The sequence below is a fragment of the Stenella coeruleoalba genome, assembly GCF_951394435.1.
Source record: "Stenella coeruleoalba genome assembly, chromosome: 2".
NCBI classification, from domain to species: domain Eukaryota; kingdom Metazoa; phylum Chordata; class Mammalia; order Artiodactyla; family Delphinidae; genus Stenella; species Stenella coeruleoalba.
This window is the reverse complement of record NC_137147.1, coordinates 169538180-169554018: the sequence shown is the minus strand read 5'-3', so window position 1 is coordinate 169554018 and position 15839 is coordinate 169538180. Positions and strand designations below refer to the sequence as shown.

General features: G+C 42.4%; 2 protein-coding genes across 6 annotated transcripts; both read right to left on the bottom strand.

The window, feature by feature from the left end:
- Positions 1 to 99: 99 nt before the first annotated feature.
- BMI1 (BMI1 proto-oncogene, polycomb ring finger) lies at positions 100 to 10600 on the bottom strand. Of its 5 annotated transcripts, none has more exons than XM_079912311.1 (10): positions 5978 to 6058; positions 5091 to 5221; positions 4645 to 4741; positions 3989 to 4044; positions 3851 to 3901; positions 3582 to 3690; positions 3456 to 3501; positions 2929 to 3027; positions 2480 to 2560; positions 100 to 2389 (listed from the first exon to the last, which is right to left on the bottom strand). In XM_079912311.1, exons 2-10 carry the CDS (start codon positions 5200 to 5202, stop codon positions 2060 to 2062), a joined length of 981 nt encoding a protein of 326 aa, XP_079768437.1. In that variant the 5' UTR covers positions 5203 to 5221; positions 5978 to 6058; the 3' UTR covers positions 100 to 2059. The 5 variants fall into 5 exon arrangements, with proteins under 5 accessions (XP_079768437.1, XP_079768438.1, XP_079768440.1 ...); XM_079912312.1 differs by having other exon boundaries at positions 5972 to 6050; XM_079912314.1 differs by lacking the exon at positions 5978 to 6058 and adding an exon at positions 5823 to 5911.
- An 877-nt stretch (positions 10601 to 11477) lies between these two features.
- On the bottom strand, positions 11478 to 15533 carry COMMD3 (COMM domain containing 3). The gene is made up of 8 exons (XM_079912315.1): positions 15337 to 15533; positions 13899 to 14010; positions 13730 to 13793; positions 13603 to 13637; positions 13182 to 13242; positions 13030 to 13086; positions 12878 to 12937; positions 11478 to 11896 (listed from the first exon to the last, which is right to left on the bottom strand). Exons 1-8 carry the CDS (start codon positions 15473 to 15475, stop codon positions 11837 to 11839), a joined length of 588 nt encoding a protein of 195 aa, XP_079768441.1. The 5' UTR covers positions 15476 to 15533; the 3' UTR covers positions 11478 to 11836.
- Between the last annotated feature and the right edge of the window lie 306 nt (positions 15534 to 15839).

The following is a 15839-nucleotide window of genomic DNA, read 5'->3' as shown; positions in this document are numbered from 1 at the left end:
TTTTATATACACAGTCATATCCAAAATAAAAACATCACTTGAAACTTCCATTAACTTTTTTTTCTTGTCTTAGATAACATCATGAACAACTTGAGAAGAAAAGCCTAGAAAAATAAGTTAAATTCACCCAAATTGGCAAACATGGGTAACTTTTACTTCAAAGATTGTAGAGTAAATAAACAGATACATCTTTCAATTGGGCTTTCAAGCAATTATACAACAACGCATGTACTCTCAGCAACATCACTAAGACAGCAATGGATGTTCTTCAGCTTTTACCTGTTGTAATCCACAATAGGGTTTCCAAAACTTCTGCACATTGTGCTTTTCATATCAAATTTTTATTAAAGTCTTAGCTATTTTCTAAATGAATATCCTTTTTATTGGATTTTTCCAATTACAAATGAAATTTAATTTTACATCTATCATTAGAAACAACACTTACAATGGGACTGTACAAATTTAGGTCAAAATAAAAATATATGTATTTTGTGGTTTCATAAAACTTCATTTACTGTATCTTTAAAGAAAGCAGAAGTAACAGCAATATATGTAAAAGTAATGATTTAATGACTATAAGCAAGACAGAGCAATAGAATTGTGCTTCTTTTGCAGACGGGGGACAATGAAATGTTTAACTACAATTTCCCCATACAAACATGAAACAATATTCATAGAGAATAAACACCCTCACAAATAACTGATGGGTGATGAACAAGTTCGACCAAAGCAAAACACAAACTGAAAATTGTTGGGGATATTCATACTTTAAATTCAACATGCTCACTGTATTTAAAAACTAATACCTGTAGAAGCTCACAATAAATTGCTTCTATTTCCAGACGTTACAGAGAGGGCATATTCCACTGTTTATAACTGTAACAGCAATTCTTAAGTTTGAAATTTTCACTACGCCACATATTAAAATAATTTTAGATAAAATGCCTTCTTCCAGCAATTTGCTGGTTTATTTAAAATATTTGTTTTAGAATTACAGCGATCAATATGCATTTTAAAAACACATTAATTCCATCATAAGCAATGGGAAATGAAGAAAGCATTTCCAATTTCCTTAGTGCAAAGTTTTTCTTTAATGCAACTATTAATTTTAAAAGTAAACAGGTATTACTAGAGAAAAATCAGTATTACGATATGCCAATCGCTTCCAATGGAACAAAATTTAGAATTAAATATCCACATTAAAAATATCCTATGGTGATAAGGCTCAAACATAGGTATCTGCAAAGGTCGAACCAGTTGGGAGAATTTTAACAACCATCTCTGAATGCATGAAACACAATATTTTCTTTATAGTATTTATAAATATATCATACAAGACTGTTTCCTGTTATGTCGTATACCAATATGGCATTGTACAATAAGCATAATGCCATCTGATTCATACAAAAGCGAATCATTTAAACAAGTCAGTAAAATAAACGGTAGTACCCGCTTTCAGGATTACAGATTGTAAAACTGAAGTTTACTTTCCTTTGATCGGTTTCGCATAGCAACAGAGAAGTAAAAATCAAACAGGAATCAAAATGGCTAAATATGCAAGAAATTGTTATTCACAGTGACATGGCTACATAGAATGCATTATTCTATGCATATTCTTTCCATTTGTTGAATTTCAAGATAAAAAGCACTTGTTTTCTACAGGTTCACAAAACAGCATAATAACAAGAACAATCAGGGAGGATGTAATGTAGGCGTTAGTTGAGATTAACAAACTATGGCCCAATGTTTATATCCACTGCAGAAGATTTTCAAATCCAAACAATGGTTACAGAAACCATTTCACATCTGTCCTAACACACAGAAAAACATCTTGCCTGCTTTCTCAGAAATCAATTCTTTCGAGAATAATCTTTCTTTTCAATTAACGTCCATATGAATATCACATCTAGTCCATCTTTTATAGCCAAATTTAACGTCACTACAAAAGAAAGCAAATTGGACGATAGTCACATGTATTAGCATCTATAAAGCTGTAATGGCATGAAGATATCTATATAAATCAGGGGTTTAAAATTTTTTTCCTCAACAGTCTCAGGTATCAACCAGATGAAGTTGCTGACGACCCATTTACTGACGATTTTCGAGGTCTATTGGCAAAAGAAGATTGGTGGTTACCGCTGGGGCTGCTGCTGGTTCCATTCATAGTGCTGGAAATGTGAGGAAACTGAGGATGAGGAGACTGGACTGGAGTGCCGGGGCTGGGCAAACAAGAAGAGGTGGAGGGAATACCTCCTGCTGGGCTGTTGGCCTTGTCACTCCCAGAGTCACTTTCCAGTTCTCCAGCGTTTGTCAGTCCATCTCTCTGATGACTGATCTTCATTCTTTTACAAGTAGGTCGAACTCTGTATTTCAAAGGAAGCGGACCATTCTATAAAGTTAAGAGGAAAAAAAAAATCAGTCTTAGATCTTTAAGTACAGTCTACAAAAATAACCTGCGAGCATCAGGTACGCTACTTACCCTTCTCCAGGTATAAATGTAGGCAATGTCCATTAGTGTATAGTAATCCTTTAAAGGTTCCTCTTCATACATGACATCAATCTGTTGAAAAACAACACTTCAATTATTAAGTGTCACAAAGAATGATGGTAAATCTAGATTTTTTTGGCCACCTAAATAGAATCCAAAAATGCATTTAAAAAACATTTTCTCCAAACATTTGGACAAAGAAAGAATCCCTCTGGAAACTTCAAATGAGGGAAAACATTTCTTGAAATTAGTAAGGGATTTGTTTTCACAGCATAAAACAGAATCCATACCAAATATTTTAAGAGCGATTTCCAAATAAAGTACTAAATTAAAAAAAAAATTCCGTTGCTTTTTTGGGTTTAGAATCCAAAAAGAAAAATGTCATTGAAATTTTTTTTTAAAGATTTACATAGAATGCATGAAGACTATAAAGTAGATACCTGGAAAGTATTAGGTATGTCCATTTTACTTCTGAGAAACTTTCTTAGGTGCATCACAGTCATTGCTGCTGGGCATCGTAAATACCTTTTATCATTCACCTAAGAGTATATTTAAAAAAATAATTTTTTAAAATTCCTAACTTTAAGATTTTTTTTTTAAAGTCAAAAAAAATAGATGTCTGAGTATGACAAAAGGTACGAATACCAAAGCTGAGATTTGACTAAGTTCTCAGCTATACTTTGAGTTTGCTATTATTATAAATACTAAATGAACAGATTCCTTCAGTACATCAAAGCATTAAACATTAATTACTGAAAATATTTTGTAAGAAGAGTAATCATATATAAGATAAATTCTATCTAGTAACTATTGAATACAGATCACTCTTAAACAACAAACGTGATGATTTTCTTCTATTTGATAGCAACATCTGACCCTAGGATATGCTAAAGAGCAACATACACCCTCATAAAATCTAGAATCCAAACAATGCATCTTCTATGTGTTTTTGTATCATGGAACATACCTCCTCCTTAGATTTCTCCTTGTCTTTATTTACTTTCCGATCCAATCTAAGAAACAGATAATTTATTAGGCAAACAATGTATCTAATAAATATATTAGCATAAAACACATTTCCTAAAGAATTTACCTGTTCTGGTCAAAGAATTCAATGGATAAACTTATTATTTCATCATCAGTTATAATTCTCTTATCTTCATCTGCAACTTCTCCTCTATCTTCATTAGAGCCATTGGCAGCTATAAAGACATTTTTAAATTCAATTTTTAAGAATTAAGTATTTAATTAAATATTATACATATAGAAGAATGGAATTGGTACTTTTAAGCTTAATTTTAATAATTTACTGGATAAGTTCTCCCTCCAAATAAAATGTCTTTCCCCCTCTAAAGAGTTTACCATCAGCTGAAGGATGAGCTGCATAAAAATCCCTTCTTCTCTTCATTTCATCTAAAGAGGAGGAAAAAAAAGACTTAAACATAGCAGGTAAAACTGATAAATACTTTTTAAAAATTCATTTTTAAGCAAGTTACTCACTTTTGAAAAGCCCTGGAACTAATTTGTATACAATATCTTGAAGAGTTTTATCTGACCTGAAAAAGAATAAATTAGAAAATAAACTATCAACTAATATAGCAAAAACTAAAAATGTTTATTAAGTTTTTAAACATTCTTTGTTTTCTCTGTTATAGTATTTTACTTGATTGTAACACTGTCTATAACTACATCAACATGATAATTATGATAAAACTTCTTTATGTAGTAGCACTGTTTTTTAATTAGTAGAATACTCTATTTTATACTCACTAATAAATTCTTCACATTTCACTAAGTCAAGAAAAGTGTGCCTTCCAAATTACTGAATTAGCTAATATGAAAGAGAACAAAGAGGAGAGAATGGAAGCAGTTTAAACACATGCACTCTTGCCTGTCACAAGGTCAATAAAGCAATGCAAAAATGGAGAACTAATTCCATTTTTAAAAATGATTTTAAAAAATCTTAAAATCCCTTGAATAATACTGAACTCTGTTTAAAGTTAGTCATCATTAAAATGGCCAAGAAATTAAGGGCTATCCTCCTCTACAAAGTACACGCATTAGACGGTGACTGAAGGGTAAATTTTGTGTGAAGAAATAAACACTAAATTCAATAATTATGCAATTACAAACAATGTTTTTAAACATTTTCCTACCTTATATTCAGTAGTGGTCTGGTCTTGTGAACTTGGACATCACAGATAGGACAATACTTGCTGGTCTCCAGGTAACGCACAATACACGTTTTACAGACTAGAAATAAAAACACAAATTTTTTAAAGTTCAGGAAGTAGATGCTAAGCAATAAAATTAGTGTGTCAGAAATAGAGAACTAGTAGTAACAAAATGGTAAATACCAAAAGGCATTTCTAATTAAATAAACAAATTCAGTTAATATCCTGAGAACACTTATACAATTTATATTTATACAGTATTTTATTAAATATGCATTAACAAAAAGTCACTAAATGCAAGAGCGGAAAACAACTTCTTCATTTTGTACCAACATTCTCAAGGACAGTGGGAATTGTTAGTTTTCAAATTTCAGGACAAGATGTTAAATATACACGACACAAGAAAAGGTCTAAAACTGTGTACTTACAGGAATGTAGACATTCTATTATGGTTGTGGCATCAATGAAGTACCCTCCACAAAGCACACACATTAGGTGGGGATTTAGCTCAGTGATCTTGATTCTGGTTGTTCGATGCATTTCTGCTTGATAAAAGATCCTGCAAGACAAAGAAATATTGGCCATAATTCACAGAAAGAGATTCGAGATTATCTCCAACTCCCAGTAACTATATGCTCTGAAATGCTGAAGGAGTTCATAAAACTCGTTTAACACTGTGCAGCTGGACTGTCCCAACGTCTTCTACAGAAAGAATTCACTGATCAGACCTCAATCAGTTCTACAGAAAAGGTGAAAAAGGATCCAAGAAAAGTAATCTCTGGTTCCTCAGGTCATTCCAGGAGGGAGAAGAAAAGGTCTGGGGTGGGGGCTGGGAGCTGAGAGCATTCGGGTCTCTTTCTTCCATTTGTCCTCCAGCCCAGCAGCCCCACGGCTGCTGCAGACGCTACACGCTCCCCGCAGATATTTACCAACCGCTAGGGCTTGTTCCAGGACTCCAAATTTAGGGTAAAACTTCCTTATGGATCTTCGATCGAAAATCCAGGAGCATGCCCTGGCTTCCCAGGGGTTCTGGTTGTTTTAAGCGGTTCCGGCAACCAGAACCAGGCACGTTTTGACGCGATACAAAGGGAAAGCAAATTCTGCTCTATCTGCATCCCTGGCATTTCCGGAGCTGGGTGCTGGGGCCGCAGGAGAAGCACCTCGAGTCGGCCTCGCGCTGGGGCCTGAGCGCGCGGACGCCCGGGGGCCGGGGGGCCGGGATGCGGAGGGGCGGATCCGGCGGCGCCCGGGGCTCCGTCTCGCTCCGGATTCGGAACTCGCCTCTGTCGGGGTTTCCATAGCAACTTACACTTACACTTGGCATCCGGCCACCGCTGCAACTCCGCGCGGAGCCGGGCCGAGCCCGTAGCTTCGGCGGGCGTGCGGGGCTGCCGGGCGGCGGCAGCGGCGGGCGCGGGGGAGGGGCCGGCACGGCGCGGGGGCGGGGCCGCGCGGGGGCGGGGTGGGGTGCGGGCGCGCAGCGCGGGGGTGGGGCGGCCCCACGAGGCCCGCCGCGCTGGGGAGCAGGATTCTGGCCCGAGGCGACCCGGCAGACAGCCTGGGGGACCCCGGAGCGTGCAGTGGTAAAGGAAAATGCAAACCGCACTCCGGCCATTTCGGACACTCTTGGGGGCCTCTTTCCACGTCGACTCGGCGCGAAGAGCTTCTTTCAGATCTTGACTCTTTCGGTCTCTCCTGTTAGCAATCACTAGGTCAAAAATTTCATGAAGGGATCTTTTGAGAATTGCCAACTGTGCACTTAGCCCGAAACCGTCAGGGCTCAAATTGCAGAGATGTTTATTGAACTGAAACTCTTTAAAGCTTTCTTCTCTAATAGGAAGTTCTTCTGTAGATTAGGATGAGCGATACAAAGTTTTGGAAAGGCTGAAAACTGAAATCTGTTTCATAGCAGACAAGAAGTGGGCAAAGCCTTGTGTTTTACCTGAGCTATGCTGGATAGAGGCAAGAAAAACTACCTGAATCGATGGCAGTGACAATAAGTAAAGAACCATGTGACCAGCCCATTCCCAACGCTAAATCAACACCTTGTCAACCCAGAGCACCGAGAGCAGAGAAAAACAAATGTCATTTTCTCAGCCTCACCTCCATGCAAACCCCACACAATGAAATGCTATTCCCAACAGATATCGTATGTTATAGAAAAGTCACGGTGGGGAACTGTCAGCAACAATACAATAGCGGACAATCAGGGAAGTCAATTACTTCGTGCAGTATGCTTGAAAAATGCATTTCTTACTCCCACTTCATTCATTTCAGAATCTGAAATAAGACTAAGCTTCCAGACTTATCTGAAGCACATTCTCAAAGCTGCCTTGAACAGAAATCTAGGAACTTGTGAAACTTGAAGATGCATCTGAGGTTTTAATTCTCAGGGAATTTTAATGCAGGAGAGGGAAATACTAATCAACACAGCTCAATGGCTGAAACTAAAAGTTTTAGAGTACTAAAAAAAAACACACACACACAACAAAAAAAACCGGTAAAAACAAAACAAAGCCTCTTTTATGAAAAGTGACCACAGTGGCAACCAGTGACTTCAACCAGAAAACGTCATGTGTGACTCCTCAGTTATCTTTGGATGACTTGTTTAGAGGAATATTGTCAACATATTGTTAATATAAATCTAAGTGGGATTACAGAGGAGTTGTGGATGGAGCAGTGTCCCTAAAGAGTAGCAATATTTAATTCTATTGTACTTGGTGATTAAAGACAAGTCTTCTTGGTTCTCAAAGAAAACTCTCCTTATGAAACAGCAGGACCTTTACTAGAAAGATAGTTAGCAAGGTGATACTTCTGTCCCCTTGCAAAAGCACATCACACTAATGCCACCGATCATGAAGTTCAGGAAGGGGCATCAATAAAAACAGCTGCCTTTATTTCTCCTCTACTTTACATAAAATCAACACCAGACAAACACAAATATTAACACACAGAACAATCAGACCTCAGTGAAAGGTTATCTACTGGTTGGCTTTGAACGTTTAAGTCTCATGTACTTGACCAAAACCCTTTCAAATTCATTTTAAGTCTTAATTCACACAACTCCTCTACTTCAATTCACAAGAATTTGACCACAACCCTATAACCATTTATAATGCTAGTAAATACCACTTTGTTACTTGTATAAGAATCAGTTCTTTATCTTTATATACCACTTGAAAGTACTGGGAACCTAATGAAGACTTCCAAAACATCTGACATGCTTGATAAGGTTTCAGAAACAATCTCTTGCACCTTAGAAAGGAAAACCTTCTAGGTTCCACCACAGAACTGCCAGTTAAGCAAGCAAAAATGCACCAAACATACAATGGAAAAAATACTCAATAGTTTAAACTTGCCATTATAACATACTCAGTTGGGGCTGTCACTTTAGTTGGAGGCCTAACACCAGTAATGTCAAAATGAAGGAAAACAGAAGCAAGTTCTTATGTTAACAATCAGCTTGACTATTGCAATCTAACACATGCAAATGAACTCCATAACCCCAGTTGGGGCTCCCAGGCCAATACAAGTATGGGTAAACTTTGGGTTAACTTGACTTCTAGGGAGAATTTTACCTTTGGGGGCACTTAATGCACATCCAAGGACTTGATGGTAGAACATTAATGGATTTTTCAAGTACAACTAAATGCTCACTTTTCTTACAGAAGCGTGTGTATATGTGTGTGTATACATACACACATGCATACACAGTGACTTATATGGCTTTAAAGATACCAGGTGTAAATTTACACAAGTAGGTTATTTCAAACACCTTTGCACTTTGGGGCAGATGTATGGGAATGAACTCAAATATTAAAAAAATATATGTTTGCCCACAAAATCAACCTCTAAGGGATTCTACTTAAAATAAAACTCAAATGTTAATGTAGTCTCATAAGTTAGCATATGCTGTTAACAATTGGCATCCTTAGGTTTCAAGACTATAGCGTAGCATATAATATGTTTCCAGAACTTGGGGGTTAAGCTTCCTATAAAATATAGGTTGAACTACTCATAACATTCTAGGCATTACCAACCTACACTTGGATTTGAATAATATGCCCAGAATTTTGCCTACTTTAAGGGAAGGGGTTAATACATGCTTGTATTTCAAATACTGAACCGTGACCACTAAGCCCACTAAATCCTTTTATTGCAATTGGGAATGATCAAAGTCTCTATACTTGTTTACTTCCAATTATTAACTGTAAATCTTTGGGAAAAAGATCATGCTATACGGCTGTCAAACCCAAAAGACTGCGTAAACATATGCCATCAACTTTTTAGTGCTCGTTTTCCAAAGCATCTCCTCACCACATGACCTAAGCTGACATTTACCAAACCTGTAAAACGTTGTGGACTTGAGTCATGATTCTAAGTGCATCCCATACTAGAGGTTGAGAGAAAAACTGTAGTCTCTGAGAGAGAAAAAAACAAAAAGAGGAAAAAAGAAAGAAAGAGAGGAAACCTCTTGCAAGACTAACGTCCACTCACCATCATCACTCCAAAAAAAGCTCCAAATTTGAAATGCCCACTTCCCAGTGAGCACGTCCCAAGTAATGTTTGAAGAACTTATCCAAGACTCCCAACAAATAACACCTTGAAAACTTTACCATTTTAAACACAAACGCAGGAGACCTTGGAAACAACTGGGAACCGCCATCTTACAAGCCATCCAATTTCTCACAAGTGTCCCTCCAACTTAAGTTAATAACATTTTTGTTCGGGCTCTCACCAGCCTAACATCCACCTTGGCGGGATCGCTGCCCCCCACGCAACCCGTCCCTATAAAATGGGGGCGTTCTCTGGCTGTTTAAACCCCTCCAAAGCCCTTTCTTCGGGAGAGGAGGGAAGCCACTTGACCCAAGCAGCTCCCGATTTCAGGCACCCGTCCCCGTTTCATCAAAATCTACCTCTCAACAAAAGGCGCCGTGGCCGGGAGAGCCGCAGAAGCTGCAAATAGAAGTGTTCTTCTCGGGGGCCATGTGCGTCGCGAGGGTGTAGAGGGACGCTCGGGGGAGAAAGGAACTAAAACGTGGGGCCGCGCGCGGCGCGTCCGGGCTGGAGCGGGCGGCGGCTGGAGCGGCGCCGAGGCCGGCTGGCGGCGGCGGCGCGGGCTGCGGGTCGGTCCCGGCGCCGCGGGAGTCGGCGGGCGGCGGCGGGCGCGCGCTCGCGGGCGCGGGCGGCGCGCGGGGCCGGGCGGCGCGCGGGGCCGGCGGGCGGCGGGCGGCGGCGGCGCGGGGCTCGGCGCCCACGCTGTCAGCGCCCTCCCGGCCGGCGCGGGCGAGGCGCGGGGGGGCCGCTCCCAGTCCACCGGCGGCCGGTCCGAGCCCGGCGCGACCCCCGCCGCCCCCAGGCCCCGTCCCGGAGGCGCCTCGCCTCCTACGTACCCGGAAAAAGCAGCCGGTGAGAAGCGATCGCAGCGGGCGGAAAAGACAATGAAAGTTAAAAGTCGTTCAGCAGAAAATGAATGTGAGCCAAGCGGCCATCTTGAAGCGAGCTGCAGACGCTGCTGTCAATGGGCAACGAGCGCAGCCGAGAGGAGCCGCGGCCGCCGCGCTCGGCTCATGCTGCCTCCCGAGCCCGGCCTCCTCCTCCTCCTCCGCCTCGGCCTCCTCCTCCGCGGCCTCCTCCTCCTCCTCCTCGGCCTCCAACGCCTCCTCCTCCTGGGCCTCCTCCTCCTCCTCGGCCGCCGCCGCCTCCTCCCGCTCCGCACTCGGGGGAGGGAGCGCGCGGAGGGGGCGCGATCAGTATTATTCTGCGGGGCTGGGAGGTGTTTCTAATCCGGATCGGGGCTCCCTCGCCAACATCCCCATTGTCTCGCCCCGATCTCTGCCTTTAATACTACGATTATTATTTCATAGTTGCCGTGGGGGGAGGAGGGGGGTGGGGGGCGCCGTGTGTGTGCGTGCGGAGAGGCAGGGGGAGGGGAGGAAGGCTGAGGAGGGGGAGGGGAGGGTGGAAAAAAAAAAAGCACCGCTGAAGGCAGAGTGGAAACTGACACCGGCTCCAAAATGGCTCAGAGTCCGCCCGCCCCCTCCCCCCGCCGCCCCCCCACCGGGTCACGTGCTCCCCTCATTCCTTAAGGGCGGCCTGGGAATTAGTGTCGGTGTAGTCGGGCCCGCGGCCGCCCCCTCCCCTCGGAGCAGCGCGACCCGGCCCCCTCCCCCTCGCTCGGCGCGGCGGCGGCGCTGGCGCGGCTGCGGAGACATTTCTCCACAGCGCCACACGCGCCACCCTGCTCTCGGCGCGGGCATCGCTCCGGCCCCGCAAGCAGTTCAGCCCACCCCACCCCCCGTTATTTCTTTCTTGCCGCCGCCCGCCTCCGCCCGCGGTGCACACGTCCGCGGGCTCCAGCCGAGGAGATCGCCCGGCCGCCGCCCCCCGCTCGGCCCCACGGGCTGCGGCCCAGACTCCGGCGCCGCGGCGCGGAACCTGCGACCGAGTTGGGCTCGCGGAAACAACAGCGCCCGCCCCAGTCTTCCCGCGGCCGCGCCGGCCCCCTTCCCCGCCCGCCAGTGGCCGAGGCGGGGCGCGCGCGGGCAGCCGCTCGCTCCGGGCAGGGGCTCCGCGCGGGGCCGGCCGGGCCGGGCCTCCGGAGCCCCACGGGCGAGGGTCGGGCTGCGGGCGAGCCCTCGGGCACAGGTAACGGGACGGGCCAGCTCCCGGCGCGGGGCGACCGCGCCCTTTCCCCACGTCCCGAAGCTGGGGTCTTAAGGCAACCCCGAAGATCGCATCCTTTCCCACTACGCTTAACTTTAATCCTGAGAAGAGGCGATCGTTAAAAGTTAACGCCAATCGTGTCTGCGTTTTCAAAGTAATAATTAACAAACTCAAATCCAAACAAACTCTCAGCACTCTTTAGTGGGAACAACTTATTTATTCAGAATATAATACTGTCTGCTTCCTTTTGGAAGACTTGGAAAAGATCAAATATGATCAGTGTACGGATAATACTAAAGATGATTCAAATACTTAGGCAGACTTTCCCTCTTAACCCTTTCACAAGTGTAAAAGAAAAAGTGTCAAAATTGATGAGTGACACAAATCCAAAAGAAAAAATTTGTTCTCCTGAAAAGGAAGACATCCAGCTCGCAGAAACGATGGTTCGGCGGAGGCAAGGCGTTCCTGGTCTTCCTCTAGACCGGGGCAGATCGTTAACTTCCCCAAATTACAACTGAGTTGCTCTTTCCAGGCTTTTCGAAGCATCTTTAAGTTTCCCTACTAAGTCCTGAAGATGTGTATGATGAATCGTTTATAGGATAAAAACACAAGAAAGAAGTATCCAACTTTGAGAAAGATGCAAGAAAAGAGTCGGGGGACACTTTCTAAACAAGTTTAAAATTCACAAAGATTTTAAACCTTTGACAAACCACTATCAAAAGAAGGTTTTCTTCTAAAATATAAAAGATGTAAAAAATTAAAAGAAGGTCAATAGAAAGTTTTCCTCTAAAATATCTCATCTTCAAATGGGCTGCTTGCCCTCAGATGTGAGATATAGTTTCTAACTGAATCCTCTGAACAGGCGAAGTATATCAAAATTAAAATTTCTCAAGTTATCTAACAAAGATTATGCTGTATTCACATCTTTTGAAAGTTTAAAGTTTGATTAATGGTTACATTAAAACGACTCTGCAGGAGATCCCTTTTGAAAAATTCAATCTCATCAAAATTTCAAGCAATGACCTTCATTTTTTTAAGTGGTAAGAAATAAATTCGTTGTCATGTCCATTAATCAATGTAATTTTTAATTTCCCCAGTCTTACACTGGCAATATAAACAGTTTAAGAATTTTTTATACTTGCTCCTTTATAAAAAGTCATTTACAACTACTGTTTAAAAATCATGTTTTGAGAGTTTAATTCAATTTCTGAAAGCAAAGAAGACATTTTCAAAGCCAAGCTCTTCCTTTTGCTTTGTCCTATTGGCTCACACTTATCACAAATAGAAGGAATTTACACTCAACACTATACAAGTTTATTTTAATTGGAGGGAACAGCAAATGCAGACCAATTCTGTTAGTAACATCGTAATTTCAAAAGCGAAGCCTACCTTAAAATATTGCTTTTGAAGCCCCCTCACCATTAAATCCTTAACCAACCTTCATTATCTACTGACAGATGGTTAATTTTCTTTTGAACTTTACATAGGCATAATTCTCAATTAAAAATCTGTAAAAAGGTAGGCATATTCACAGATCCTAATACTGTACCTGTAATTGTTCCATGTTGCAACTAAAACTAATCTCTGGGTGGGATCGGGAATCAGTGTTCTAGGGAAGAAAAAAATGCTGTTTATTTAAATCAAGGAAATTTTAAATTTCATTACACATTTAATTTTTAGACAGGGCTTATGTATAAATACCTCTACATTTAAGGTCACCAAATATGCAGGTCTGTACATCTTATCAAGTTGATTGGTCTAAAACAACACAACACATTGATTTCAGTCTTTAACTCTTATTTTTTTTTAAAAGTTCCCTAAGTTCCCCTAGAAAACAGTTTGTTAAACTTTACCTTTATCTGATATTCCAAATGCCAAGAAACATCAGTTATATGAGGGAAAGATCTGCCTATACTGAAAGATACAATGATAATTTTGTACATAATAGCTACAGGAAAACTTTTAGTATTTATCTTCACCAACAATGGTGTCTATCACCTCCCCACCACACACACTATTTTAATCCATTCTGAATTTAAAACATTGTTAAACTTTATTTTCAAGTTCTGAAGAGTAAAGAGCATTTTAAAAATTATCTCCATAAGCTTTATCTTTAAAAACATTAGCTTAACTGCAATTGTTTCACTTGCCCTTTAGCCCCTTTTCTTTTGGTCTAGATCCCGTTTTTTTGTCCTGTTTTGTTTCACACCAACACTCTCCATTCACACCTGCAAGTAAAAAGTAGCTCAGCTTGACACCTTATACAGGACCTACCTTCCCAGTAGGATTTCTAGGGAATTCCTATTATTCTGGGAGGAAAAAAAAGAAAGAAAATATGTCTTTGCAAACAGAGTAGAAGAAAAATAGTAATTGTTAATTTTTAAAAATTTAAGTAAGTAACCTGATATTCCGTGCAAAACAATTCTATTCTCTCGCTGTCAAATTTACAGTCTTCTAGATAAGTGCTAAAGAAAAAAAAAAGCCTAAGTTTAGTCTCCATTTTAAAAACTGAAATTGGAATCATAAAGGTACTATTTGAAAACAAATGGATATTTAAATAAATCCTGTACCTTAGAGTTGATTTGTCAGCTCTTTGCTTTCCAGCCTCCAGTATGTAAGTTGCAGCTGCTGCATGACAATGTTTTAAAACCACTGGATCGATATGTTTCAAGTCTGGGTGATCTAAAATAAATTAATTGCCAGTGATGCCTGTGACAATAAATTCTTTATAGTCCTGTTTCTAAAAAGGGATTTTAATTTGGGTAAAGAACCCTCTCTAACAAGATAACAAGAAGAATTCAACTATAAGGACTGGAAATTATAAGTAAATGAGATGTGCAACATGGTCAATGGCAAAACAATAAAGATCACACATCAATAATTATGCAATTACCTGGTCAAATTACCTTCTTTTACTTTACCTTAATACTCTTATTTTTTAAAAAACATAGTCCTAGAGTAAAATATACAGTGGTCACTCTAAAGATGGAGTAAATTCCGAGGAAAATAAGAAGATAAATATTTTATATGGTGTAAATTTAAGAATGAATAAACTTTCCTTCTAAAGATTAATTTTATGCTAACTGGCTCCATGGACATTAACACATGGAGGTGGGGGAGAGGGAACGAGTTCAGAATATAAAATACAATTTTCAAAATATTTTCAGGTTTCGACAGCCATCCTTTCTTTTTTTTTTTTTTTTTGAGATTAACCAGGTGGCGGTTACTATTTTCGTTTAAAGAACTTCCACTTTCATCTTTTTGTACACGTGTTTAGCTCGTGAAACTACAGGAAAAAAATTTGAATTGTTGAGATATTTATATTTAAGAAAATCATGTAATAGCGATCTGTCTTAAAATATGCCTCCATCCATACTGACACCGCACTCCGCAATCACTGACCCGACCACTTATAAGAGACTCGCCTCCTGATAACTAGTGCAGAACAAAACATTATGCACCATATTTTAAGGGTCTAGGCGTGGAACCTGTGCAAAACATATTGAACTAGAGTGTTGGAATGATCAGAGGATCTTGAGGTATTCTCTAAGATGAAAAATGTCAACACTATTTGACGTAGTAATTACTTTGGAAGCAGACCCTTTAAAACCTTCGTCAACCTAGCACTGAAAGCTTGAATTGCAGGGAGCTGCCCTGATGAAGTCCAAGTGTCAAACAGCCTTTGCCCCAGACCAGGCTGAAAACCTTAGATGTTTAGGCCACAAACAAGACTTGAACACCGGCTTTACAAAGGAACAAAGAGCCTGGGAGGGGAAATCAGGCCAGGAACGTGTAGCTGGCTGTGTGCAGGTGCCAACTGGGGAGAGAACAATGCTCAGGGTCCGATGTGGGTTCTGGCAGAGCCACATCCCCACACTCCGTCCGGAGCGAAGGGCAAACCCCGGAGACTTCCTCTTCCCGGGGCTTTCCCCTTCTCGCTCCATCTCGCTCCTCTTCTCCGAGCGCCCCTCCACCCAGGCCGATCCAGCTCAGAGCCCAGCGGCTTACCTAACACGGCCTCGTCCGCCTGGGCGTCCAGCAGGCTCTGGAAAGCCGCCCGGAGGAGAAGCGTGAACGCGTTGGAGTCGAAGGAGCCGGGATCGGCCAGCATCTGGAAGCCTTTCTGCACATACTCCGAGAGCTCCATTGTGAGCGCGCCGTGACCTTCGACACGCGCACCACGTGACACGCGCCGCGCGCTCAGCTGATGCGGCCGCGCGCGCACGCGGCTGGGGCGGCGGCGGAGGCGGCGGCGGCGGCGCGGGCTGCGGGCCTCCCAACCCGTGGGCTCCCCGCCGGCCTCCCGGGCCGCTCCCCGGCCCGCGACCCCGGCCACCCGCCAGCCGCCGCCGCTTCCGTCCAGTCCTTCCTTCTGCGCCCGCCGCTAGGGCCGCCGTGCCTTAGCGCGAGGGGCGGCCCGGGCTCTTTGTGGACGCGCTCGGCGCTTTCTCTGCTCTCGGCGCTCACCTAGGACTGTCACCGGCTCCTGCGGGGCCCGCGGGAGCGCTCCC

What these genes read in the sequence shown, in the direction of transcription:
- COMMD3 (XM_079912315.1), bottom strand. Translation starts at nt 15,475, where the DNA reads ATGGAGCTCTCGGAGTATGTGCAGAAAGGCTTCCAGATGCTGGCCGAT. An exon ending in GCTGACAAATCAACTCTAAG is followed by an intron (nt 13,794 to 13,898) that starts GTACAGGATTTA and finishes TTTTTTCTTTAG; the next exon opens with CACTTATCTAGAAGACTGTA. An exon ending in GCAACATGGAACAATTACAG is followed by an intron (nt 11,897 to 12,877) that starts GTACAGTATTAG and finishes ACACATCTTCAG; the next exon opens with GACTTAGTAGGGAAACTTAA.
- BMI1 (XM_079912310.1), bottom strand. Translation starts at nt 5,202, where the DNA reads ATGCATCGAACAACCAGAATCAAGATCACTGAGCTAAATCCCCACCTA. An exon ending in AGACCACTACTGAATATAAG is followed by an intron (nt 4,045 to 4,644) that starts GTAGGAAAATGT and finishes ATTCTTTTTCAG; the next exon opens with GTCAGATAAAACTCTTCAAG. An exon ending in ACATTTATACCTGGAGAAGG is followed by an intron (nt 2,390 to 2,479) that starts GTAAGTAGCGTA and finishes TTAACTTTATAG; the next exon opens with AATGGTCCGCTTCCTTTGAA.